At 51.4% G+C, this 24,484-nt stretch overlaps 1 protein-coding gene across 1 annotated transcript; it reads left to right on the top strand.

The window, feature by feature from the left end:
- The first annotated feature begins 8,384 nt into the window (after positions 1 to 8,384).
- On the top strand, positions 8,385 to 23,556 carry SLC48A1 (solute carrier family 48 member 1). The gene is made up of 3 exons (XM_074929473.1): positions 8,385 to 8,547; positions 18,861 to 19,028; positions 20,959 to 23,556. Exons 1-3 carry the CDS (start codon positions 8,409 to 8,411, stop codon positions 21,093 to 21,095), a joined length of 444 nt encoding a protein of 147 aa, XP_074785574.1. The 5' UTR covers positions 8,385 to 8,408; the 3' UTR covers positions 21,096 to 23,556.
- The last annotated feature ends 928 nt before the right edge of the window (positions 23,557 to 24,484 follow it).

The raw sequence follows: 24,484 nt of genomic DNA on the forward strand, positions 1-24,484 counted from the left end.
GGGGACCCCAGCGATGGGTTTGGACGTGCAGAAAGCGGCACGCAGGGCTGCATCCCACCCTCGATGGGCAGGTGCCCTGGGTTGAGGGGGACCGGTTGGCTTTGCCACCTTGTTGGCCGTGCAAAGGTGGGGTTTATTTCCCCTGGATGGAAAAATAATCCCGGGTTTAGGTTTGTTTTCCTGACTGTGCCACACGTCTCCTCCATCCCTGCATCCTGCACCCTCCCCTGGCCCTCTGTGGGACGAGGAGCCATCGAGCTCCCTCCTGCTGTCCCCAAGCACATCTGGGATGGCAGGGCCCCGTGTCCTCGCCTTTGGGACGCAGCTTTGTGCTGGCTGACAAACAGAAATTAATTCTGCAGCAATGAGGGGCAAAACTACAGCCCTAAGACTGCTTATTGAATTACAGGCGGCGCTGCTACTCCCAAGATTATTTAATTGCGAGTGTTTTAGTGATGTGCCCGCAAACTGGGGTCACAACTCATCCACAACACTCTCATCTCACCCCGAAATGATGCGCACGGGGTTTCAGAGCTGCTTTTTCAGGCTCTTTGCAAACTCAGGGCATTTGGTTGACCCCGTGACTGGCTGTCACTGCGGCAAACTGGAGCCTGGCTCTAAAACCCACTTGGGCAGGTGGGATGAGGAGCTGAGAGCGTCGGGTTGTTTGAGGAAGCGCCAGACGGAGCTCGGGAACGGTGAATCGCAGCATCGGAGACAGCAAAACATCCAGGGGCTGTTCACAACCGGCCTGAAGAGGAACCACAGGTACACGGGGGAGCAAAAGGCTGAAACCTGCTTCCCCTCCTGTGAGCGTTACCCAAAGGCAGAACGAATGAAATGTTGGGATTTCCATCACACCACCGATTTCGGCATCGTTGCATGAAAATTAGTGGTAGGGTCTAAGAGCGTTTGCACAGAAGGAACTCAAGAAGAAATGGCTGAACCTTTTGTATTACTGAGTGTGTTTGCTGACAGATGGTTACAGAAGAAATCTTTTATATTTATCATCTCTTTGGCTTACTAGGACAAGATAACAAATCGGTGTTGGAAAATATGATTCTGGGGAAAATGGCTCTAAATTACTGCACTCCGAGCATGTTGTTTTATTCTTTAACGTAGCTACTTTATGTATTTCTTTTCCTCAAACTATATATATTTCCTTTTTATTGGCTGAGCCCTTCCTAATTTATATTTTCATTACTTTGATTAATACTACTTCCACAGTGACATTATTATTCCAACACAGTTTTGCAAGTGTCTTCCTGAAACACTTGGCGTTAAATAATCTTCGGATTTAGGCTGCATGATTTGTAATTTAATAAGCAGTTCCGCTCCTGCGTTTTATCTCCTAATTGGTACAGAATTAGCAGCTATTCTGGAATTAGCACGAGCTATCTTATGCGCTTTTTTTGGTTGAAAAGAAAACAGCTATAGGTGTTATTTTAGCCGTCGTTGCTCAGCTGTAACTATAACTGTCTTGGCCATTCGAGGCTCGTCGGTTGGATCGGAACTCGAGCAGGGCTGTGGAAGTGATGCTGCTCTTTTAGGAAAGGAAGATTTCAGTCTCCCAGGCTTTAATTATCATTTGGTGAGCGTGATGCATCTTGTTCTCCTGGTATTTCCATACCCAGTTTGCTTCTTCTAATTCTTCCTGAAACATGATTCCCAGCTTTGCGTCTCCGAAGAGGTGGAAACGCTTCAGATCTGAATCCAGCAAGGGCTTATCACCAGCCCTCCAGAAAACGGCGGCTTTCACCTCCCTTCACGGGTGAAATATCTCTAAATCACGACCTATCAGCGTTACGGTTGGCCTAGAAGTGGCAGATTTCACTTGGGAAAAGTGAGATTAAACGAAGCCCTTGACTGTGTTGTGTTTTTGCCGGGGTGATGCCGGGGAGGGGGGGACAGGCAAGGGTGTGCGGGCAGCAGCGGCCATCAGGTCTGCAGAGCTGGAAGGTGTGTGTCTGCCAGGCACGGGGGGCAAAGGGGCACCTGCTAACCCCAAACTGGCCCTAAAACCAACCCTAGCCTTAGCCCTGGCCCTAATCTTGAAGTTAAGCCTAACCCTAACCCAGTCACACGTGGGTCAGCACCCCTGCACCAGCGGATCTTGGTGCAGAGGCTGGTCCCAGGCAGGTCTAATTTATGGACCTGGACTGACCTAAGGTGGAAAATCAGACTCAGGACTAGATTTCCCTGCCACAATCTCAGCTCTGTCACAGCTCAGCCTGGCCCGGCTCACACAACGGCTGCAGCCTTACAAAGTCCTTTAAACCCACGGACGAGACACTGAAACATGGAGACACTGAGTCACGGGGACACTGAAATGCCAAGACGGGGAGACACGGTGGCTTGGTGGCATCTGAGGGACCGTGTCCCCGAGAGCCAGCCCCAGCCCAGCACGCTGCAGACCACTGTGGGCTCACAGTGAACAGAGTCGGGTGGGAGCCCGTGGAGACTACGAGGAACTAGCAGGCAGCTGCGGGGGGTTTAAGGAAGGATTAAGGAGAGAAGGAAAAACAATAGTTTTTCCCAAAGGGTCGTTTTAAGGCAGCATTTGTAACCCTCCCTCGAGCCAGGAAGGGCTGGGACCTCCCCATTTCCTTCACTTTTCCTTCTTGCTTTTGAGCCTTTAACATTCACGGAGTCTAAATCATTATTTTCCTCAGTTATTCCCATCTATGAAATGCTTCTTTAAAGGAGAAAAAAAAAAAGCCTCAAGGACAAATTCTCAAGAGATGAGTGGGATAAAATACCAGCCTGTATCCAGCTCTCTGAAAACAAACAGGGCTACCCCCATCTCGAGTGATTTTCCTCCTTTTGTTCCCAGATCCAGCCACCATCCAGCTTTCCCACCTACGGCTCGCGGGGCGGAGGGAGGAGGAGGAAGGCGATCCCTCATCCGGTAAATCCGGCTGTTTCCCAGCTGTTGCTGTGACTTTGCAGGCAGGAGCAATAACCAGGAGAAAGATTCTGCTCTGGGCAACCAGGCAACCAGGTGCTGGTGGTGGAGAAAAGGGCCAAGGTCCAAATCTCTGCAAAATTAAGATGCTATCCGGGGTTGCTCGCTGTTGTGTGCAGCGCCAAGGAGCGGGGAAGCCCGTTTCGGGGTCGAGAGGTGAAAAAAAACATCGTTAGGCTCAGAAATGCAAGCAGGCCAAATCTGAGCTGTTGAACAGGAAAGTCTGTGTTCGCATCCGAAGCGGTTCCTCCTCCTTTCCCCGCTTGCTCATTTCCATCTCGTCCGCCTTCGCCTGCCGGAGGTTTCCACCCCTCGGAACGGGGCCACCCACGGCTGCTCGGGGTGGGGATGTCCCCGGGTGGGCACCAGCCGCTGCCGTGGGCTCCTGCTAATGCCGAGCAGCCACAAACTGCGTGGAAAAGGTCTCTGCTGGCTGCAGGGGGGGCTGGGAGCCATCCCTCCCCTGCCTGCAGCTCCAGCCGGGACGTGAAGCTGGGTTTAACTCAGCCGCAGACCACTCGCAAGGCAAAAATGATCAGCTCCGCGGTAAACGGGGCATTAAAACATGCGGGTGTCCCCTTCCCCGGGGTTATCACGTCCTCACGTGCCTGGAGGACGCAGGTCCCACCCGGGAGCAGGGATTTCCTAACAATGGGAGGTGAATCTTGCCCTGAAACAGGGCCCAGAGCAGCCCACAGGGACACACGGAGCGAGCGCCGGGCCGGCTGCTCGGTGCATCTTTAATTAGGCCATGCAAATTCCAGCAGCTTCTAATCATCTTAACCCCAAGGCCAGCTTGAGGTTGTTGTTTCTTCCAATGTGTTGGTGACTTCTTGCCCCAACGCTTGCCCGAGGATGCTCCAGACTTATCTTGTCCTCAAGAATGGACACGGTCATGACCAAGGGTGACGCGGAGGCTCGGGGAATTGTGGAAACCACATCTCCTCTAGTTTAGCACCCCCAAAAAGCTGGCAGTCAGCTGGACACGGTGCAGGACTCCTGTGTCCTGGGCAAGGAGGGAGGATCTCTAGAGCTCCAGGTTCCTCCACGCACACTCAGCTTCTTGTTACCTCCTGCAGAATCGGGGTTTGTTTCTCCGTGGATGGAGAGCACCCCACGTGCTGAGGGGGGATGCTAACGCTGGTGGCTCTGCCTTTCCACCTGGGGATCAACGTGTTTTTGCACTCTTACACCAAACTGCTCAAAAAGCTGGTTGCTGCCCCAAACCCAGACTCTTCAGGCATTGAGGCACACACTCCTGCCAGCCCTGCTCTCACGGGGCTGGCAGGGATTTAAGGTGCAATCACTTCTTGGGTGCGATTCTCCTGAGCTGGCTGGGATCTTTACCTCGGGATGAGGTGACTCATGCCCCGAAGTGCCCGTTTCTCTCACTGGCCCAGACACGCACGTCTGCACGGCAGCAGCGGACCGAGGGTGATGTCAACCCCCCCGGGTGCCAGCGTCGCCGCTCTCACCCTCTTTCTGACGAAGGGACTCACACGCTGCTCTTCTTCTTCTTCATCGGCTTTCGGTCAGCATCAGCTGCAGCCCAGCGTATTTCTGAGCCTTGATTCTGCTCTGGAGTCCGACCACACGTCAGAGCTGGTACCTGCACCCTTGAGCCGAGCTCCTCCACAGACCCTTCCTCCAAACCTGCCCCATATCTCGGGGTCCCCTCGGGGTCTCCTCGCGCCCACCCGTGCCCGGTGCAGATCTGGGATGCGCTGACACAGACTCAGCTCCCACCAGCTCTCGAGTCCCGTCTGGCGGATGGTTATTAATGCAGGAGAGCTGTTTCCTTCCCCTCAGCAAAGGTGAAGGAGCACAGCAGAATGGATTTGTTTAGAAATCGATGTACATTACATCCACGAAGCCACTTCATTCCACTTTCCAAAGCAGCATTTACTCTTTCCCAGTATTTACCCACATCGATGTCCTGTTGTTTTCTACGGGAACAACCAAAGATCTCCTGAACCCACCACCCAGCCTGGAGTCAGATCTACCCCCTTGTGATCTCCAGATCCCTCCTGCAGCCTTTTAAAAGACACGTTGACCATCTCTGAGGTTGGTCTAAGTGATAGACCCCCTCCCCAAAACCTGCTCCCCTTATTATATCTCCCCAAATCCTTCTGGATGACTTTCTGCTGCGGCCTGATCTTCCCTCAATAATCCATTTGAACCTCAATCATCTACGGAAAAGCAGAGTCTCTTGTTTCTGATCAGGTCAGAGAGGTTTTCCACCTGCAAAAATTTATTCCAAAAAAATCCTTTTGTCTTTGACAGCAGCCATTCGGGCAGACTCAGCAGAGTTGGGATGACACCACAGAAGTCGTCTCCAAATTTCTGCTGGGTAATTGGCAGAAAGTAGGTGTGAGGAGAGTCTGGGCAGAGAGAACAGAGATGGAGCTGATTTTATACCTGTTTTGACACAGAATAGCTGACTGGTGTTTGCTGACGCCGCTTACTGTGCTTTCAGGTACATGCACGCAGCATCTGAATTCCTGCGATGGCTGCAGGAGGCGTCAGGAAAGAGGGTTTTTTGAAGGTCTCCAGACTTTTACGCTAAAAAAATAAAAAAAAAAATCCACTAACAGCAAGTCCCTCCTCCAGCCAAAGGCACCCAGGTCAAGCAGGTCTTTGCAGCCGCCCATGCCAAGGGCGCTGGATATTTTATTAATGTCGCCGAGTCTTTGAGGACTGTGCTCAGCCCCGGGATGCGTCAGGCCGAGGCTCAGCATTGCTGAACCCAAACGAGCTGCAGGATTATCCTCGTTCTCACCAGTGACCGTGACCGATGCGTGTTCAGCATCTCAGGCGTGAGGTGTGCTCAGAATAACGTCCCACGGCGCGGTCCGAGGAACGCCGTTTCCCCTCCGGACCCTGCGGTGAGCTCCCCCGTGAATTTTTCCGATTCTTCAGCCAAGAATGTGATAAGGCTTCACGGGTCAGTCACACTGCATAAACATTTTCTCCGCTCGCTGGTTGCGTGACCTGCTCTTGAACTGGCAGAGCTGAATCCTCAGCCACGTCTCTCAGCCCCAATGAACGTCAACATCTGCAGACACGCCGTGACTGTCCTTACCACCGTGTCCTCCAGAAAATGAGGATCCTCCACATCCTCCCCATGTTCTCCGATGGTTTGTCACTTGGTCCCCTCCACTCCGCACTCATTGCACCGCAACTGGATGCTGTGTTGGGCCACCAATATGAGGTGGACATCAATGAACTGGAGTGAACTCAACGGAGACGGCTGGAGGCCGGAGCATGGCTGGAAGGTGGAGTTTCTCCATGAGGAGAAGCTGCGGAAATGGGGCTTCTTCAACCTAAAGAAGAGAAAAGTCTTGGGGACACGTAACAGCAGCCTTGAGCACCTCCAAGGATGTTATTGAGAAGACGGAGGCAGGTTCTCCATGGTGGTTCACAGCAGGAGGCTGAAATCGGAGAGGTTTATATGGGATATACGGAGAAACTCCGTCCTTGGGGCTTTTCGAGAGCTGGCTGGATGAAGGAGGGAAGGGGAGATGTTGTTCAGGGATGTCTCAGGCTGAAAGGGAAGGAGGCTGCTGCCATCTAGAGCAGGGACTCCTCTGCGTGCGGGCACAGCAGCCAAGCTGCGCTCTCCCAGGCCTGGAAAGATCATCTTGGTGGAGACTAAACCCGGAAAATTAAGGAAAAAACATTATGAGCTGGAATAGAGCAAGTAATGGATTCCCAGGCTCTGGGCGGAGCATCCGTCCCTGCCGTCCTTGAGCTGCAGACGAAGCGTCGCTTACATAAGTGCAATTAATAATTGATTTGAAATAGGTGGAAAAAGCCCATTCTCGTCTCCATCCCCGCTGCAACTTTCTGCCTCCTGGGTTTAAGTGCAGCGAAACCCAGATGGCAGCTCAGAAAATGAAAAAATGGTTAAAAAAAAAAAAAAGAAGAAAGAAAAAGAGAACAGAAAACCCCCCAAACTATTTAAGAACTTTTATGAGGTGTCCCCAAAGCCACAATGCCACAACCGAGCAGGATGGTGCTGGTTGAGGAAGGAAAACTCCCCAAGAGAGGAAGGAAAAGTTGCGCAGGGAATGTCCCCAACACCACGCGCTCCCCCCTCTGCCAGTGTCCCCATGTCCTGGTCCCTTGGGTGTCCCCCCGGACCCCACACCCTCTGACCCCCCATGTCCCCGGTGTCTCTTTCGTGTGCCCCTACATCACCGTACCCCGATCTCCTCATGCCTCCATGTCCCTCCGTGTTCTCATGCTCCTGCCGTGTCCCCACACTCTCGCGCACCCCGTGTCCCCCAGGTCCCCACCCCATGTCCTCACGACTCCCCGTCTCCCCACACCCCTACATCCACCTTTGTCCCCCATGTCCCTCCGTGTCCCCATGCCCCCCACATCCTCCATTCCCACCCCATGTTCCCCCGTGTCCCTACACTTCCCCTGTGTCCCCAACCCGCCATGTCCTCCATGTCCACCCCTTGTCCCCCCATGTCCCCCCATGTCCCCACTCCCTATAGCCACCTCTGTCCTGAACACCGTGTCCCTCCCACACCCCCCGTGCCCTCCTGTGTGTCCCGTGTTCCCACACCCCCTGTGTCCCCCTGTGCCCCCACACCCACCCTGTGTCCTCACAACCCCCATGTCCTCCTGTGTGTCCCCCACACCCCCCATGCCCTCCTGTGTCCTCACACCCCCTGTCCCTCTGTGTCCCCATACCCCCATATCCCCCACGTCCACCCTGTGACCCCCCTCCCCATGTCCCCCTGTGCCCCCCCATGTCCTCACACCCTCCATATCCCCCACGTCCCCCTGTGACCCCCCACGTCCCCCTGTGTCCCCCCATGTCCCCCTGTGCCCCCCCATGTCCTCACACCCTCCATATCCCCCACGTCCCCCTGTGTCCCCCCACCTCCCCGTGTCCCCCCATGTCCCCCTGTGTGCCCCCATGTCCTCACACCCTCCATATCCCCCACGTCCCCCTGTGACCCCCCACGTCCCCCTGTGTCCCCCCATGTCCCCCTGTGCCCCCCCATGTCCTCACACCCTCCATATCCCCCACGTCCCCCTGCGTCCCCCCATGTCCCCCTGTGCCCCCCCATGTCCTCACACTCTCCATATCCCCCACGTCCCCCTGTGTCCCCCCACCTCCCCGTGTCCCCCCATGTCCCCCTGTGCCCCCCCATGTCCTCACACCCTCCGTATCCCCCATGTCCCCCTGTGTCCCCCCACGTCCCCCTGCGTCCCCCCATGTCCCCACACCCCCCATATCCCCTACGGCCCCCCCTGTGTCCCCACACCCCCACATGCCCCCCCGCACACCCCGTGTCCCCCCATTCCCCCCCCCCCCGCCGTGTCCCCGCCCCGGGCCTCCCCTCGGTCCCCCCGGCCGCCAGGGGGCGCGCTGGCGCGGGGCGGGGCCGGGCGGCGGCGGGCGGGGCGGCGGCGCAGCGCTCCGATGGCGGTGAGCCGGGCGCTCGCCCTCCGCCTGGCCTACGCGGCGGCCGGCGCCCTCATGGGCCTCTCGGCCTTCTTCACCTGGAGCCTGGCGCCGGCCTTCCGACAGCCCGCCACGGCGGCGGCGGGGGGGCTCTCGGGTACGAGGCGGCGGCGGGCAGCGCCGCGGGGTTTGGATGGGGGGGGGGGGAGGCGAGAAGCACCTTTCGGGGGGTGACGGGCTGCGGGGTGGGTGTCCCCTGGGGTGAGGGGGGACAGGGCCCTCCCGGAGGGTGGGTGAGGCCAGAGCTGCCAAAAAAAATCCTCAAAACGGGGAGAAGGCGACAGTTGGCGCCCGGGCGGTGGGTGCGCGGGGAGGGCGTCGAGGCCAGGGCGTGTGGTCGGGCCCTTCCCGCCACGCCGGGCGCCTCCGCGGGCTGGGAGTGGTGGGAGCGAAGCTGGAAAAGTGGGCTTGTGGCACTGGGGGGGGGGGGAAAAGCTCCGAATAGTGACTAGAGTAAGGGCTGATGTACGACGTGGGGGCTTGGGGGGGCTGCCTTTCGTCTTGGGGAGTTGCAGGCGATGCTTTCCCCATCTGCCCAGGAGCTGCTTGTGCCCGTCAGGGAGTGACTTTTAATAAAAACGTTTTGGGAGACTTTACCTCACAGCGCCTTGGCTGGTATTTGCGACTTGAAATGCAAACCCGTGGCTTGCGGGACACGTTAACAGCCCTTGTTGATGCTCATCCCTTAGGAAAAAAAGAAATTAATTTGTGTATTTTACAGCCCCGCTGCTAGTGTAGGTGGAATTGTTCTAGTTTTCTCCTCGGTCCCAAGAAGTTTTTTTGCAACGACATCCAGCAAACTTGCAGTTTGTGGTGGAGAAGCTTTAGCTGGTGGTGGTGTGTAACTCGCTGTGTCGAGGAGGGAAAACCTCTAAAGTTTGGGGCTGAAATTGCCTGTGGCCGTCAGAGTGAGCCCCAGACGCTGGCCAGCATTGTTACTGAGAAGAGGATTTTATTTCAGAGTTACAGATGGAAGCTTTGCTGACTTTTGTAGTAAAATTTTGGTCTGGCAACCTGTATTTACATGTGCTTTGTATTTTCAGAAGAGAAAAACACCGGCCTCCTGATGTTTAGACCCACTGAAAGGATCTGTGCCAGACGCTCTGAAATAGGCGTTTGGGCTACTTGTGGAGGCCAGAAGCTGTAAACTGCATCGTAAAGTCCACTGAAATCAGTGAGATTCAGATGCCTGTGTCGGCTGTGGATCTTAGTGAATGACTGGGTTGGGGCAGAACTTAGTCCTCGCTCGGTCTGTCAGCTCAGCAACTCACGGGTTTCTCTGGCTGAATACCTGGAGGAAGTGTAGAAAGTGAAGTTAAACTCTGGAAAGTTGTGGTGGGTGAGCAGTGCCGGTGCTCCCGTGCACCTCTCGGTGTTGGCTGTGCTGTGAGGTGCAGGGTTGTGGTTATCTCTCTGCTTCCTCTCCCTCCCAAAAAGCTTTAATTCCATCTGGAATGAAAAAAAAATCCCAACCACCTTGCTTTACTAGGTGGCCCGAGGAAAGTTGGAGTGTTGTACCCCAGAAATTCACAGCAAAAGAGCAAGTTAATATTTGATGCTGTGTGCACGTGCTGTCTTTGTGTTCACAGAGGAATTCCAGAAGTCTGTGTTCTAGAAGGAGGTTGGTGAGAAAGCAGAGAGAGGAACCAGGTGGTACTTTCTGTGCTGGAGTTACTTAGATTATTGTCTGCTGGGAGAAGGAGGTTTGTGTGCTGGTTAATGACCGGGTGATTCAAGCTAGTTAAGATAAACAGGGAGCAAAGTAAGCAAGAAACAAAATCAAAAAATGCTCGTTTGTTAGGGCTCTGAATTGGTGTGCTCTCGAATATCCAGTGATGTAGGTAGAGTCACAGTCGAATCACAAAGCCTGAGAAACAGATTAAGAAACGTACGTTTTGGTGTTAGAGCTGGTTTAAGGTGTTCCTGTCATCTGAAATTCATGGCTGCTTTTTCCTGCCCTCCTGCTTCGCTTTTCAACCCCTCAGTGTCTCAGTAGACACTGACAGAGAAAAAGAGCCTATTTCAGAGAGAAAAAGCCTATTTTCTCTCTGAAATAGGCTCCAGACATTGGAGATGAGACTTTTATTTTAGGCTTCCACCCCTGAGCTGAAGATCTGTAGCGTGCTGTCTTCCAAACGTTGTTATCCCCACAACGGAGGGGCCAGGGAGGAGCGGGCATAAAACCACTTGTGTGTGTGTGTGTGCAGGAAGGACCTTTTGAATTTGTTCTGCTTCCAGGAGTACGTTAAAAGTCGAGTTGTGCCCTCAGATTGTTGCTAAATTGACATTTCACGTCCTGCCCGCTGGAGCCTGCATGGGTAGAGTGCTAAGTGCTTGTTTAGTCGTGGAGGAGTAGCACCAAAAAAAAAAAAAAAAAGCTGTTTTTAACGTGTGTTGAAGCTAAGGCTACTTGCTAAAGTGAGATTGTTCTAAAATAAAAAAAAATAATTATGGTGTGTCGGAGCTTTGCGTTATGCTTAGACATTGTGGATACTCCAGGTAAGCAGGGCGTTCACTTGGTTGGTTTCTGGCGTGCTTCGTTAAATCATCTGGGTTTTTTTATCATAATGTGCTAATTAGAACTTAACGTCTACAGGCAGAGAATGGCAGGAAAGGAAGTGGGCGAGCTGCTGAAATCTTCCGCCGTGCAGACATCGCAAATTGTCGGGCATTGTTTTATGCCCTTTAGTCCACTAATAAACCTGTTGCGGCTTTCTGCGCATTGTGCAGGTGAATGTAAACGCAAGGGAAAAAAAAAAAAAAAAAAAAAAAAGACAGCTTCTCCCCCAAAACGTGTGGCTCAGCTCTGGGGCCAGGGCACAGCCTGCACGCCGCTGCGGGCAGAATCAAACCCCCTGTGCTGGAGGTGTTTGCTGTGCTGGGTGGGTTCAATGGCTTTAGCACAAACTTTTTTTTTAAATTTTTTTTTGGCCCTGTATGTGCCTATTTCATTCAGAAGCTCCCAAAAGCGATCGAAGCACCTGAGAGCGAGGTGCAGGCCGGGCTGTCATGGCTGGGAGCAATGACACCGTGCGTGTTCGGGGGGCAGAAAGGTGTTTCGACTGGTTTATTTGGCAGCTTTGCAGCAGTTCCTCGTTAATATGCCTCTGATTAAGCCGAGGCTTTGCCTGCCAGCCTCCTCTGCGAGTGTCTGTTTGTACATGTTTATCTAGTTTTAACTATCTTGCTGGTTTTCCCGTCGCCTCCTGCGTGTTTGTCGTTGCTTTTCTCTTGCCTGGATTGCAGCCTGCTGCAGCTTTTGCTCATGTGCCTTTGGTTTGTCAGGGACGTGTGTTTTGGGATGTTTATACACTTCCTCTCTGTAAGAAGTCCCGCTGATCGCTGTCTCATTAGGAATCTCTCTTTGTAATCAGCTTATTTATCTTCTGCTTATCTTCTAGAGAACCTTTCCGGCTACGTTTTGCACTGAAATCTGCCCTCGGCTGCTGCTTGTACTTTCGCTCGCTCTGACACATTTCCTATAATTTAAAGACTTGGAGTAAATAAATACCTAGTATTAAAGTTCCGTGGAGGGAAAATTGCCACATAGTGATGAGTCTGCAACTGGAGCCCTCAGTCACCTCCAGTTATGAAACCAGAAGCACATAATTTAAGGTGCTGAGCAAACTACCTTTCCAGTCTTACCGGCTGGCTTTCATAGTAATAAACCCCCCCACCCTCCACAATGCCTAGTAAAATCAACTCGCTAATCCTCTGAATCTTAAATATGCCTCGGGGCACGCATACTTGGGAATTTTGGGATCATCTTAAATCAGATACAGACCTTGTGCATCATACCCAGGTTTTGAGCAGAAACACCCCCATCCAGTGATAACCTGAGGGACAGCAACTTAAGGGACTAATCACAAGACGCAGAAAGTCATTCCTCAGTTAATACTGGCTGTCTCGGTGGTTTGCCATTTCATTTTGAGCTAGTCGCAGTGGCTTTTGTAATTTACTGCTTGTTTGTATGTTTGACCTTCTCCCCTCACTGCCTTAAATTAATTTTTTTTTTTTTTTTTTAGTAGGCCATGAATCTCTAAACCACTCTGATGTTTTCATTCTGCCAGAGGCAGTTTAAAAGAGAAGAAAGCAATTCAATGTTTTCAGGATGTATCCAGCCCTTTCCTGAGTGGCTTTTAATGTTCTTGTGTATGTATCTTCTCTTTTTAAATTTAATAGAAAGAGAGGGTTTTTTTTCCGCTCCAGAGAGACTCTATTGGCTGTTTCCAAGCTGCTCAGATATTTCTGGCAAAATATAGAGCTTGTGCTTTGCGAGTATAATGTGGACCAGATATTAAAGCAGCTGCGAAGAAGATGAAACACAAAATGTACTTTACAGACACTTGAAACTTTAAAAATATCTGATGAGTGAAAGTAGCAGAAGCTAGTTTATGCTGAATGCAGTATCTGTTGCGTACCAAAGTAATCATTCCCTGAAGACTGATAACTAATCTACCTTGCATGTACTAGATAAATTCACGCAGATTGCCTTGTTCCCTATCCAGGGCTGGAATGGCATGGCCAAAAAGCGTTGCGGTTGTGAAGTAAAGTATTTTTCAGTGTTTGGATTTGCATATAAAATGCTGCATACTGTTGGATGACGGTTTGGCTCCTGGCTGCTTTAGCCCGTGGTCTGAAGGAAGGGATGGAAAACGGGGGGGGGGGGGGGGGGGGGTGTGTGAAAACGTGCTAGTGGTTTCTGCTTAATTGTAATTGAGTTGTGAGGAGGGAATGAGTCTGTCCTAAGTGCTGCTGATGTGCTGGGAAACGTGCTGTTGGGTTTCCTCTTAAAGGTGAGTGATGGAGGCGCGGAGCGTCTGAGATCTGAGCGTCCCTTTCCCTGCTTCTGGAGACGGCCGAGCAGAGCGACTCGGGGCTGAACCACGAGCCCGAACGGCAGGTTTTGCTCCTCCGTGCGTGGCCCGCTCTGCTTCCCCCCACACCGAAACGCCCTGCGGTAGTAAAGCCCTCGCTTGCACGTGTCCAGAGGGAAGTTCTGCCAAGCGAAAACCAGTTTTCACTAGAATACTCTAAAAGCTCCTCTCCTTCGAGAGCTGTTTTCCTAAAATATTTCAGTGTTGATCCCCAGCTATTTTGGCAGAAGAGCTGTTCAAGAAAACCCATTTTTAACCTCTTCCAAAAACAGCTGAGGCTGAGCTTGGCTTTAGCTCCCGGAAGAGAACGATTTACCCTTTCTGAGAATCAACCAGACAAGAGGAGATTTTGAAAACTTAGGTTGGCAAAGCTCAGGCTGCTTTTAGAGTAGGTATTTCTCATGCTCCAGCTGGAGTAATTGGGTGTATAAAAGAAGATTGTTTAGATGGAAAATGACTGAAGGCTTTGAAAGTGCTCTGGAAAAAAGCCTTCTAATTGGTCACCGTAGATTTCAGATTTTCCAGGACCATGCAAGTAATTTTTAAGATTGTTTTTCATTTTTATTGTCATTTCTCCTGCCATCATCCTCGTCTGCCATCATCAACACGCGTCCTGAGCTTCGGAAGGCAGGAATAAGGAGGGCTCGTGGCAGAACAGCTTCTGTGTCTGTGCCTTCCCTTGGGTTTTTTGGCCTCCGCTGCACATTTGTTGTTTTTTCCTAGAATCTGTAACGCCCATTCGTGTCGTACACGGTGTCCTGCCGCGGCGTAGCAAACGTGGCCTGACACGTTTGGCCTCGGGCAGCCCTGACCTCAGGGAAGGCAGCTGTGCTGTTATTCCCCATCAACAATGCAGCTTGTTTTGCTGGGACCGAAGAATCGGTCAGTGATGAGCAGGGGTCTGACAAAACCTTTTGTTTATCGCAGTTTTTGTTTTTATGCTCGGAGAAAGGGAAAGTTTTATTTCACTTGGGCTAAAGTATGCCAAACTTTCAAAAGGGCTTATCAAAATATTTAGATATTGGTGTTTATCTGTACCAGGTTACAGGCTGAGGGCGAGCCTGCCTTTGAACTTGCCTTTACAATTTATTTAAACTTGTTCCAAGCGTGCTGCAAGTTTTTGTATTTTTCATGTGAGTTAATCTTGCCAAAATACCTGTTAACTTCTGTTTAAAAAAAAGCCCTGCCCCTGTCGCTGTTGTTTCAGATGTGCTCGTGGTTGTTTGATGGGCCAGTTTCCTTTTCCTGGAGCTTTGTGTACTTGGGGTAATTAGTTTTTGATTTAGAGAGCAACTTTCCCGTTGCTCTGTGTCGGAAATCCCTTGATTGTGTCTTACGGAGCAGCTCTTATTTTAGGGTCATTCCAACCGTGATGTGTGGGGTAAATCCACCAAGACAAATGTTTCTGTGAAAGGGTTGTAAGATTTTGGATGTTATTTTAGGCAGGCGATGTAACTGGAGCTGACAACCACCAGTGCAACTCCAGGGCTGCATTTGCAGGTTCAGGTTTTGCTTCTGTGCAAAGTGCAATTCCACCGGAGAATAGAACTGTGGTTGTGGAGAGGGAGGGGATTTGGAGGTGGAAAAGAAAAACTGGAGGTCCTGCAGTTCATCATTCCAGACTTGAAACGAGACATATGTTTTATTTCCTATTCCAGTAAAACCTGTTTCAGTTGTGCAGCTGAGCTGGCTGTTCTTCTTTTGCCTACGTAGAGCTGCTGGGTTTGTGTTAAACCTCCAAAGGTCTACGGAGTGAGAGGTTCCACGTTAATTAAAAGTACTAGTATGGCTTTAGTTTCTCTGTGTGATAATGGAAGTCTGCTCTGTTAATCAGTACGACTAATTTGTTTTTCTCACCGTTTAGCTCATGTTTATTTGTGACTAGAAGGTGATTTTTCTTTTCCTGAACCCACTTGCAGCTGAATTAAACATGAGTCAAAGTCTCCGTTCCAGCATTCACAGCGACTTTTCCTCTGGAGTTAATTAGAATTAGCGAGGCTTTTCCCTGCTGAATGCTGTGTGTTGATCAGCACTTAGCTACAAGAAGGCTTTTTAGCAAAGGTGCACGTTCTCGTGTGTTGAAGCGTTTGGTCGGTGATGACTGTATTTAGCAACAGATGCTGCTTAAACTGAATTCCCCTCAATATTTGTTTGTTTTCCTCGTGTATTCAGACTCTGAGCTTGACTTGCCCTGCCCTGCTGCTGTGTAGCTTCATCCCTCTTGGGATGCCCCTTCTATTCCCGTGTATTTGTCAGCATCTGGGTGGTGGCTTTGCTTTCTTTTGTGGCTGCTCCCTGGGTCGGAGCGGTGCTGTGGGCCTTGGGGTGCCCGCCCCAGTATGAGCTCACAAGCTCAGGATGGGCAAATTAAGCAGCAGAGAACAGGACTTGGCTTTTTCATCCTCTCCTACCTGTCCCTGAATGGTGTGCCACTAATGTTTCTTGTGCTGATGTTTTTCAGACGGTGCTATGAGCTGATTTAACCTGTTGGAATGCTTTTCTGCCATTTTAGGGGGAAAAAATAAAATAAAAAATCAACTGCTCTGCAAGCCGGGTAGCCTCACCAGCGGTTCGGAGTTGTGTAGGGGTGTAAAGGAAAGGAGGAAAACGTGTGGCTGGAGCTGGAAGAGGCTCCTTTCCCCTCTGTTCCATGTGGTAATGAACTGAGCCGCCTGTAAAACGATGCCCCGTGTGACCAAACTCAACCCTTCAGCGCGTGGGGTAGTTATCATGAGGCTTTTTTTTTTTTTTTGCTAAGTCATGTGTGAGGTGGTTACTGTAGACTAAGGATTAACCAAACGCCACGGTTTGCCAAATAGCTTCCAAGTGCTGTGTCAGGCTTTAGGGTCAGGGGAAGACGCAGGGTCAGGCCCGGCGGTGGGAGGAAGATCAAGTGACAGCTCACGCGGTGCCGCTGCTCTCCCCACCGGGAGCTGTCGGAGCATCGGCAGCAGTTGTGGTGTGGAAACGCCGGCAGCTTGACTCAGCAGTTCAAATAAATTGTGCCAAGTCATCTGAAAGCGCTTGGGTGGGGAAGCAGCTTGTTTTTTGCTGACTGAAAAACAGAAGTTCCCCGTGTTTTTTTTTTTTTAAAAAAAGTGGGTTGAGGTTGCTGGAGCACACGCTTGAAGGTAATACGAAGTCGAGGAAGGGGTTGTTGAGCAAGCTGAGCGATGGGCTTTGCCACCAGATCCCGTGGCAGGCTTTTTGAAACGCGCTGCCGATGCAGTTACAGCCTCTGCGGCTGCAGGGTGTCTCCTGCCAGCTTTGTGATCTCTGGCGCACGTGCGTGGTGGTAGCCTGGGTGGAATCAGTCATGGAAAAGCAGTGTCTGTGGGTGACTTGAGGAGAGTCTCGGAATGAAAATCCTGACTGTTCGGAGCCAGAAAACATCCTTAGGGACTGCTGGGGTACAGCAGGTCCGACCAGGTGGGGTAATGGATGGATTCTGCCTTTCCTGTTCGTGGTGGTAAAATGTCTCTGAGCCCCTGGATATCAGCCTGTCAGATATGTCTGTTCTGGATATCAGCCCTTTACTCCTGGGTTTGTAGTTCACCCTGAGTGTTTCTGCTTTTGATGGGGTCTTTCTTTTGAAGGTTGTCCTGCCACCCACCTCTTCTGTGAGCCACCGTGCAGGGTATTTTAGCTTCCTTTGCCCCATCCCAAGACATCAAAGAAGCAAAAACCATTGCCGGGCTTCTCCCGTCTAACCTGGAACTGACTCTGTGTATATTCAGCCTCATTTGTTGTGCAGCTGCAGCTCATCCGCTGGCCGTGTGGCCGGCGAGGTCAGAAAACCTGCCGGAGAGGAGCTGAAGGGAGCTTGGGAGCTGAAAAGCAAGTCCAGCGCGTTCGTACGGCGGCTCCCGGCTCTGCCCATCGATCGCTTTTGACGCAGCTGTTAGCCTCTGTGCTATTATATGTTCTTTTAAGCCTTGGGAAGCTTTGTGTATAATGACCGTATCCAGTAACAAATGAGCTCTGGCAAGACTTGTGGCTGTTCTTCGTATTAAAATGTTTATCTTGTAGTGGGCAAGGCTGGTTTTCGCTTCCTTTGATGTTGAGAAGCAGCCGCAGAGGGAGGTCTGTGTTATTGCAGGATACCATATAAAGCAGCCTGGTATTTTAGTGGTGGTGTCATTTTATTTTTTTTTATTTTATTATTATTATTTTGTTTCCCCTGCTGCCCTTAAAATAAAATCTGGAAAGGAGGTGGCAGCGGAGGAGAAATACAAGCCAGTTAGTTGCACCACTGGAGGTTCAAATTTCAGAAAGGCCGCCGAGGTCTTTGCCAAAATGAGTCAAATGTTTTAAGTCTGTAAAGTGGCTCTAACTATAGGTTGAGTTAGCGGCTTAAGGAGGTTTAGTCAGACTCTTCAGCCCTGCGGTCTGAAGAGAGGAGCAGCTTGCTATGATTGGAGTTGGTGATGTTGCTCGTAGTTGGGATTGTGTAACGGGGAATGCCAGCCAGCCTTGGTCTGGCGGGGTGTAAAAACTGTGCCAGGCTTTAAGCGTGTGAATGGAGAGTTCTTATATCAAGGGTCCCTTCTGGTTGTTGTGGTGAAAAGTTTTTTTTTTTTTTTCTTTTTAGAAGATCAGGAAAGATATGTCGTTTTTACCCTGTGTCAGAAACTGTTTCCAGCTGTTATTTGGATGCTTTCCTCCCTTTTTCTAAGTGTCATTTCCTCCCTTTTGACAAGAGGTTGAAACTTGGTTATGGACTAGTCACCTAAGCTTAGGGAAATGCCTGTTGCTGCTCTATTAAAGCCATCGTGAATTTGACTGTTCTTAAAAAAAAAAATATATATATATAAACTCTATGCGCTCAAATATTTGTTTGGTTATGTAATCCAGGAGGTTTGGGCCAGACCCAAAGGTACGGAGTTAGATTTAGGCCACCTTAAACACACAGTGAGCGTGCTCTGCTGTAAGTGGGAACTGCAAATCATCTGGGAGCTGAACTTCAACCCCCCTTGACTTGAAACACGTGAAACGTTTGGAGGGGATTTGTGTAAATCCACTCTTTATGAAGTTAACCGGGGATACGTTGGAGCTCAAAGATGTGGTGTGAGACGCCGGGACCTGTATCTCCTTGATTTAGGGGTCTGAGTTCAGCGGTCGTGCCGCGGTGCCCTTCGTCATCGCCGCCGTTTGTGAAAGGGGCCGCCCGGCCCTTTGGAAGGAACCTGGAGGGAGAGTTAAATAAATCTGCACTGAGAATGCGTGAAACGGGTCTATCCCAAACGGGACAGCGAACAAGCTGTCGGGGGAATCCGTTCAGTGAGCAAAATCCCTCCGGTGCCAGCGGGACGCGGGGTCTGTCTCGCTGGGGGGGCCGGGGTGGTGGTGGGGGGCAGCGCTGGCCCAGGCAGCCCTTTGTCCTGCTCTTTCCCCTCTCGGGGCGGGGAGGGGGGACACGGCCACGTTAGTGCTGCTCGGTGGTGGGGGGGGTTAATGAGATGTGTGTTAATTAGGGAGCTTTCTGCGCCGCTGTGACGCCGGTACTGACTGCCCTTGCTGTCTGATCGAGCAGGTGTTCTGGCGCTCTGGGCCCTAATCACGCATGTGATGTATGTGCAGGATTACTGGAGGACCTGGTTAAAAGGGCTGAGGTTCTTCCTCTTCATCGGGATCCTCTTCTCAGCTCTCTCCGTGGTGGGATTCTGCATATTCCTTGTTCTGGCCATCACCAAGCACCAGTGTAAGTAACCGGGAGAAGTGACGAGCGATGCTGGGATTACTGGGATTGAAGGGATGAAAGAGCCTGCAGAGCAGAGCCGGGGTCTGAGTCCGGGGGTGCTCCTGCCCTCTCTTCTGAGAGGTGTTGAGAGACTTGTGGGGAGGGGCTGCGCTTCCATTTTTTTGCTGTGGGATCTCGATGACACAAGATTAATTCTGCTGCCCGGTGAGTGCCGCTCCCTGAGGGCACCTTCTGATCTTCGACAGCTGCCTTGCTCGACCTGCTCTGCGGGCCTGCTGGCAGGCAGGCCACGTTTTCCAGCATTTTTTTTCCTATAGGAACCGGAATTTACTTATTTCTGTGATGAATAAAGGGAGTGCTCTTAAACGTTGTCTCTGCAGCACTCATAAAGCAGGTGGGCGAGGATATTAAAATCCAAACACGAGTCAGCAGGGTGACAATGCCTTCCCCACTTAGCGTATAAAGCTGTGTTGCTATAAAATATTTAACATTGTCTGAGGAGGGTTCACGTAATTACTCCCAGTATTTGCTTGGCAATAAACCAAAGAGAGAAAGTTTGGGGTTTGTTTTTTTTTTAGAAGTTGTCCGTGTTTGTTGCTCGCTGCATTTGGGCTGATGGCTGCTAAGAGTCCTGTTGTTGTTGTACTCACGGTGGTGGACACGCTGTGCTGGGGTCATAACCCAAACCCAAAACCCTCAGCTGAGCCTAAATATTCTCCCTGTGGAGATTCAAGTGCTTCGGCCACCTGGAAGGGTGTGAAAATACTTGTACTCAATCGTTAGAAATACAAATTAAAAAAAAAAATATTTTTTTTTCAAACCTCCTTTCTTGGAGGCATGAGGAAAAACTGTTTGGGGGAATATTTGGGTTTTTTTAGGGAAATGGAGGTATTTTAGGGAAAGCCCTAATTTTGAGGGCGGGGGAAAGTAGAACATCTGCATAGCTTATTTAAGTATGGAAAGTTTAGGACTGGTGCATCTAATAAGTGGAGCTTACTGAGTAAGTACTGTTTTGTGCATTCTTCAAAAAAAATGATCGTGTTTATTTTTTAACAGTGACCAAACTTCTGTACTTAGAAGTGGAATTGTTTTGCGCATTAGGTTATGTAATAAGCGTCTTACAAAGTTGTTGACGTCTCTAGAACAAACAACAACAAAAAACCCCCTATAAATGTTGAAAATAAATATGAAGCCTGCTGACATGCACTCAAAAAGCAGAACTGTACCCAGATGTCCTCAAAGTAATCCCTGAGTCAAGGCAGTTTTATATAGATAAAGAAGAAGTGTGTTCATTTGCAAAGATTCTCTAAAAATAAGCTGTTACATCATTCGCCGAGGTGTGATGATCACTGCATTGAGGACCTGCAGTACAGATTGAAGTTCACCAGTTTTACGTTATTAAATGTTGGCCACAACGATTGGTAAAAGCGTTTTTAGAAGGAAGATATATTTTATTTCCTGTCTTAACACACACACCCCCCCCCCCCCCCCAGAGATGTGGAGATTTCTTCTTTCCCTGCTGTGGTGGGGTAGAAGGGAGCAGCAGGGTGAGAGAAATTCAGAACTGCAGGTTGAGGTTTTCTTGAGCCACGTGTTTCTGCCACCCAGGAATTCAGCCAACTCCATCCTTTGGGCCCTAAGCAAGGAGGGTTTGGGGTGGCCGACTGGGTGACCTTAGGATCTGCCTCTTGAGATAATGATCCTTCCTCAGACCGTGGCCAGAACACTCTCCTCTGGCAGAGGAGGTTTTGCAGTCTGGGTTGAGAGCTGGGAAGAAGGAACTGGCTGAGCCTTGCCCGCAGCACAAGACCTTTAGATGTGGGTTGAGGAGCTCCCAGGAGCTGGGGGGCTGAGTTGGGTTCTTCCCGGGCAGTCCGCCTGAGGGATAAATAGGATTTTTCAAATTTACCTCTATCCTTCTCTCTCCTAGCCCTGACTGATCCCAGAAGCTACTACCTGTCGTGCGTTTGGAGTTTCATCTCCTTGAAATGGGCCTTCCTGCTCAGTTTGTACGCTTACCGGTACAGGAACGAGTTTGCAGACATCAGTATCCTCAGTGACTTCTAACACTCGGACTTCCACCCTGCCTGAAGGTGCTGGCTCTTTGACTTGCCCCCCCACCCCGAGGCACGGCACACGCGAGAGGGGTCCGAGAGGTGGAGAAGGAACCCACCCAGCGCTGCTTGGTTTGTCTGTCCGCAGTAGGGGGTTTTTTTCCTAATTGCTTTTACTCAACCATTTAAAGTCTGGCTAATGATGTCGATCTAGTCTCTCTCTGTAACTGCCCTGGGAGTCCCTGTGTCTGGTAGTGAGGTGACAGATTTTTCTTGCTCTGAAGCCCGGGAGAGTTTTCCAGCGGGGAGGAGGTCCTGGGCCTGCTGGGTTCGTTCCTCATGGCTGCAGCACCCCAACATCTTGTCCTCGTGAGTGCTACACACCCCAGCTGTGTGTAGAGAAGGACCCTGCTGTGTGAAAGTTGGCTCCTTTTGTGCTGCTCTGCTCCGCAAAAGGGGAAGGGAGAGATGAGCCCTTCTTTGTGGCAGAAGTCCCTACCTACCTTCCAACCAGTACCCCGCAGCTTCCAGTATTTTTTTTTTACGCATTGTACACGAGGTCAGCTCTCCCCTGTGGTCTGGGCGAGCCCGGAGGGACGGGCCAGCAGCAGGGAAGCACTGGTCATCTCAAAGCTCTGTCAGAGGTGGAGAATGCTGATTCGGGCTGCTCTCCAGGATCATTTTTAAAAAAGAACTTAATACCATATTTAACACTCTAAAAGTTGTAGCATGTAGAATCAGGTGCTTGGGTGAAAGATGCACTGGGCAAAGGCATGAACCTCTGGAGAAACATGCATATGATTCTTCTTAAAAAAATTCTTTTTGTAGGCAGTAGTGTTTCCTTTTCTTTGCTCAGCTCCCCTGTAACAGTCAGCAGGATGAGAGCAGGGAGCCAGCCCTGCGTGGCACTGCTCCCCCCGACCTGAAACTTGGCTGGATTTAGTGACTTCTTTAATCCCCGCGTTTTTCTCCCCACCAGCAGCCGCCCTGAGAAGCTCGAAACCCCCAAGCATTTGCGTCTTTCCTTGTTGCCTGTTTGTACTTCGAACCGGCTGAAGGTTTTTCTGCTCTGGCAGGATCCAGGCTGACGTTCCGCCGTGTCGGGCGGATGGGCCTGGCTGCTGCAGGCTGGAGATGGCAGTTTGTATTCCATGAATAATTCTGTGGGTGGGTGCACAGAGAGGCAGGAGCAGCCCCTTCCCTCTGGTGAGCAAGGTGGGTGTTTGGAGGGGTCTCCCAGCCACAACTGTCCTGCCACAACTCCCGGGGTGCTGCTGGAGCCTCCCCCAAAGTGCCCTTTTGGTGGTTGGTGGCAGAGGGTGAGTGTCGGGACCTGCTCAGGGTTTTGTGACGGCGACTGGAAGGTCCTGTGGGCTCTCCTGTCACCCTACACCACACGAAGCTCCCAGTCTGGGCTTGGGCAGCGCTCTGCCAGGGCCTGGGCTTTGTCACCCTCTCCTAGGCAGGTGCTCTGTGGAATCTCTCTCCATGCTCAAAGGCTCCATCCTCACCTTCGCTGCTCTGTTTTGCTTTGGTTCAAGCTCACAGGAATTCCCTGGAGCCGGTGAGGGACTTTGGGGAGTGTTTGACAACATCTGTTGCTCGTGTTCTCCCGTTTCTTGGGGCAGGAAGATCCTCAGGTGACTTAACCAGATGGAGGAACGTCGTGGGGGTTGTGTGTAAACCAAGGTTTTAGCCAGCTTTTGCCAGGGGACCTGCTGGAGTCACTAAACCCAGACAGAGGCTGCGAACGGGAAATGCGCTTTCTTACGAGATTAAATACTTAGGAGATTAATACTCAGGAATTAAATACTCAAATCTCCCTTTCTGCTGACGTCGGGCAGGCAGCATGCCCGGCCGGGGATGGAATGGCTCATTCCACTTCCCTACCCGAAGCCGTGGCACCCGCTGCGGAGTTGACGAGTGGTTTTAGCATCGGTCGCTCCGTTTGTCTCACACCTCATCTTACACCTCCCCGACGCAGCGCGGCCCCCGCCTCGCCTGTGCCCCGGCTCCCAGAGCTCTGTGCTGGGACTCTGCCACTGCCCGGCAGCAAAACCTTGTCCCTGAAGTGCAGAGACCTCCTGCCTGCACCCCCAGCACCTCGCAGCACGGCGGGGGGGGAGTTTCCTTTCCAACACCCCATCACTTTACCCCGGAGGTTTTTAAAGTTTATTTTTGTGACTGTAAATTTGCCTACAAACAGCTCACTGAATCTTAACCTGTTTTCTCCCCTGACGTGTTTTAGCTCCGGAATTTATACTCGCATCTCGGCTTTTTAAAAGATTGTGTATGTAAATATATAATATATTTTTACATTGTTTATGCTTCGTTTGCACGCTTGGTGTAAGAGTCGGTGCTGCGGTGGGGTGATGTAATTCACTGCCTGTATCCCGGTGGCTGCTTGTACTAAACCACACTATAACCTGTATGTGACACCACGGTAAGAGCAGAAATACAAGTCGTTTTTTCTCACCAAACCTGTGTCTGGAGTGATTTATTTATTTATTTATTTTTTCCCTCTGTCAAATTGTTAAGTTCTGCCTGTCTCCCTGCCCTCGTGACAACCTCCAGGAGCAGCGCTCTTTGATGGGGGTGAATTGTACAAAACGTTTTGGGGTGATGTGGCCCCGCAGCATTTAACTCAGCCCCCTGAGTGACTGGAGCCACAGGCACCGCTGCCCGAAGGGTGTTTTTCCCCTCACAAATCCCTCTGCCTTTTGTGATTTCAGCGCGAAGGACTTGTTGAGCAAGTGATGCTGTTGTCAGCCCCTTTTTATCTGAACGAGGGCGTGTGTGTCATCTGCACCCCGAGGGGAAGAGAGGGGGGGGGGGGGTGGCTGGATAATTCCTGTGCTGGGACCCCCCCGGTTTCCATCTCCTCTTGGCTGGTGGGCACGCTCTGAGGGAATCCTGCACCTCCTCTTCCTCTTAGGCTTTTGGGAAAGAGAAGGCAGTTTTGGGAAGCTCAGCAAGGAAGGGAAATGCAAGGTGGCACCTTCAATCCAGCGCTGGATGTTCGGTGACTTTCCGACCCAGCACCCGACACGGGGTGACCCCCGCCGTGCCCCTGCCCAGGGTGATGCTGGTGGAGATCCCTCCTCCCCAAACCAACTCTGGGGCGACTCTTCCCCTCCCAGTCCCACCTGGTGACACGAGTCCTGGTGCTGAGCCTGCCACCAGGACCCTGTGTCCTCCCCCATGCCCATGTCCCCCTGGGTCAGCGCGGTTTGGGGCAGGGGGGGCTCCAGGCATCTCGGTTCCCGATCATCCCGGCCAGTGAGCGCAGCAGCTGGTGGGAGGCCACGATAATTAGAACATTTGGAATAAATTTGGGAAGCGCTCGGCCGACGTCTCCCCTTTGATGCTTTTCCTGCAGGAGGGGAGAGTCCGAGGCTCCGC

The sequence above is a fragment of the Athene noctua genome, chromosome 30 (assembly GCF_965140245.1).
Source record: "Athene noctua chromosome 30, bAthNoc1.hap1.1, whole genome shotgun sequence".
Taxonomy (NCBI): domain Eukaryota; kingdom Metazoa; phylum Chordata; class Aves; order Strigiformes; family Strigidae; genus Athene; species Athene noctua.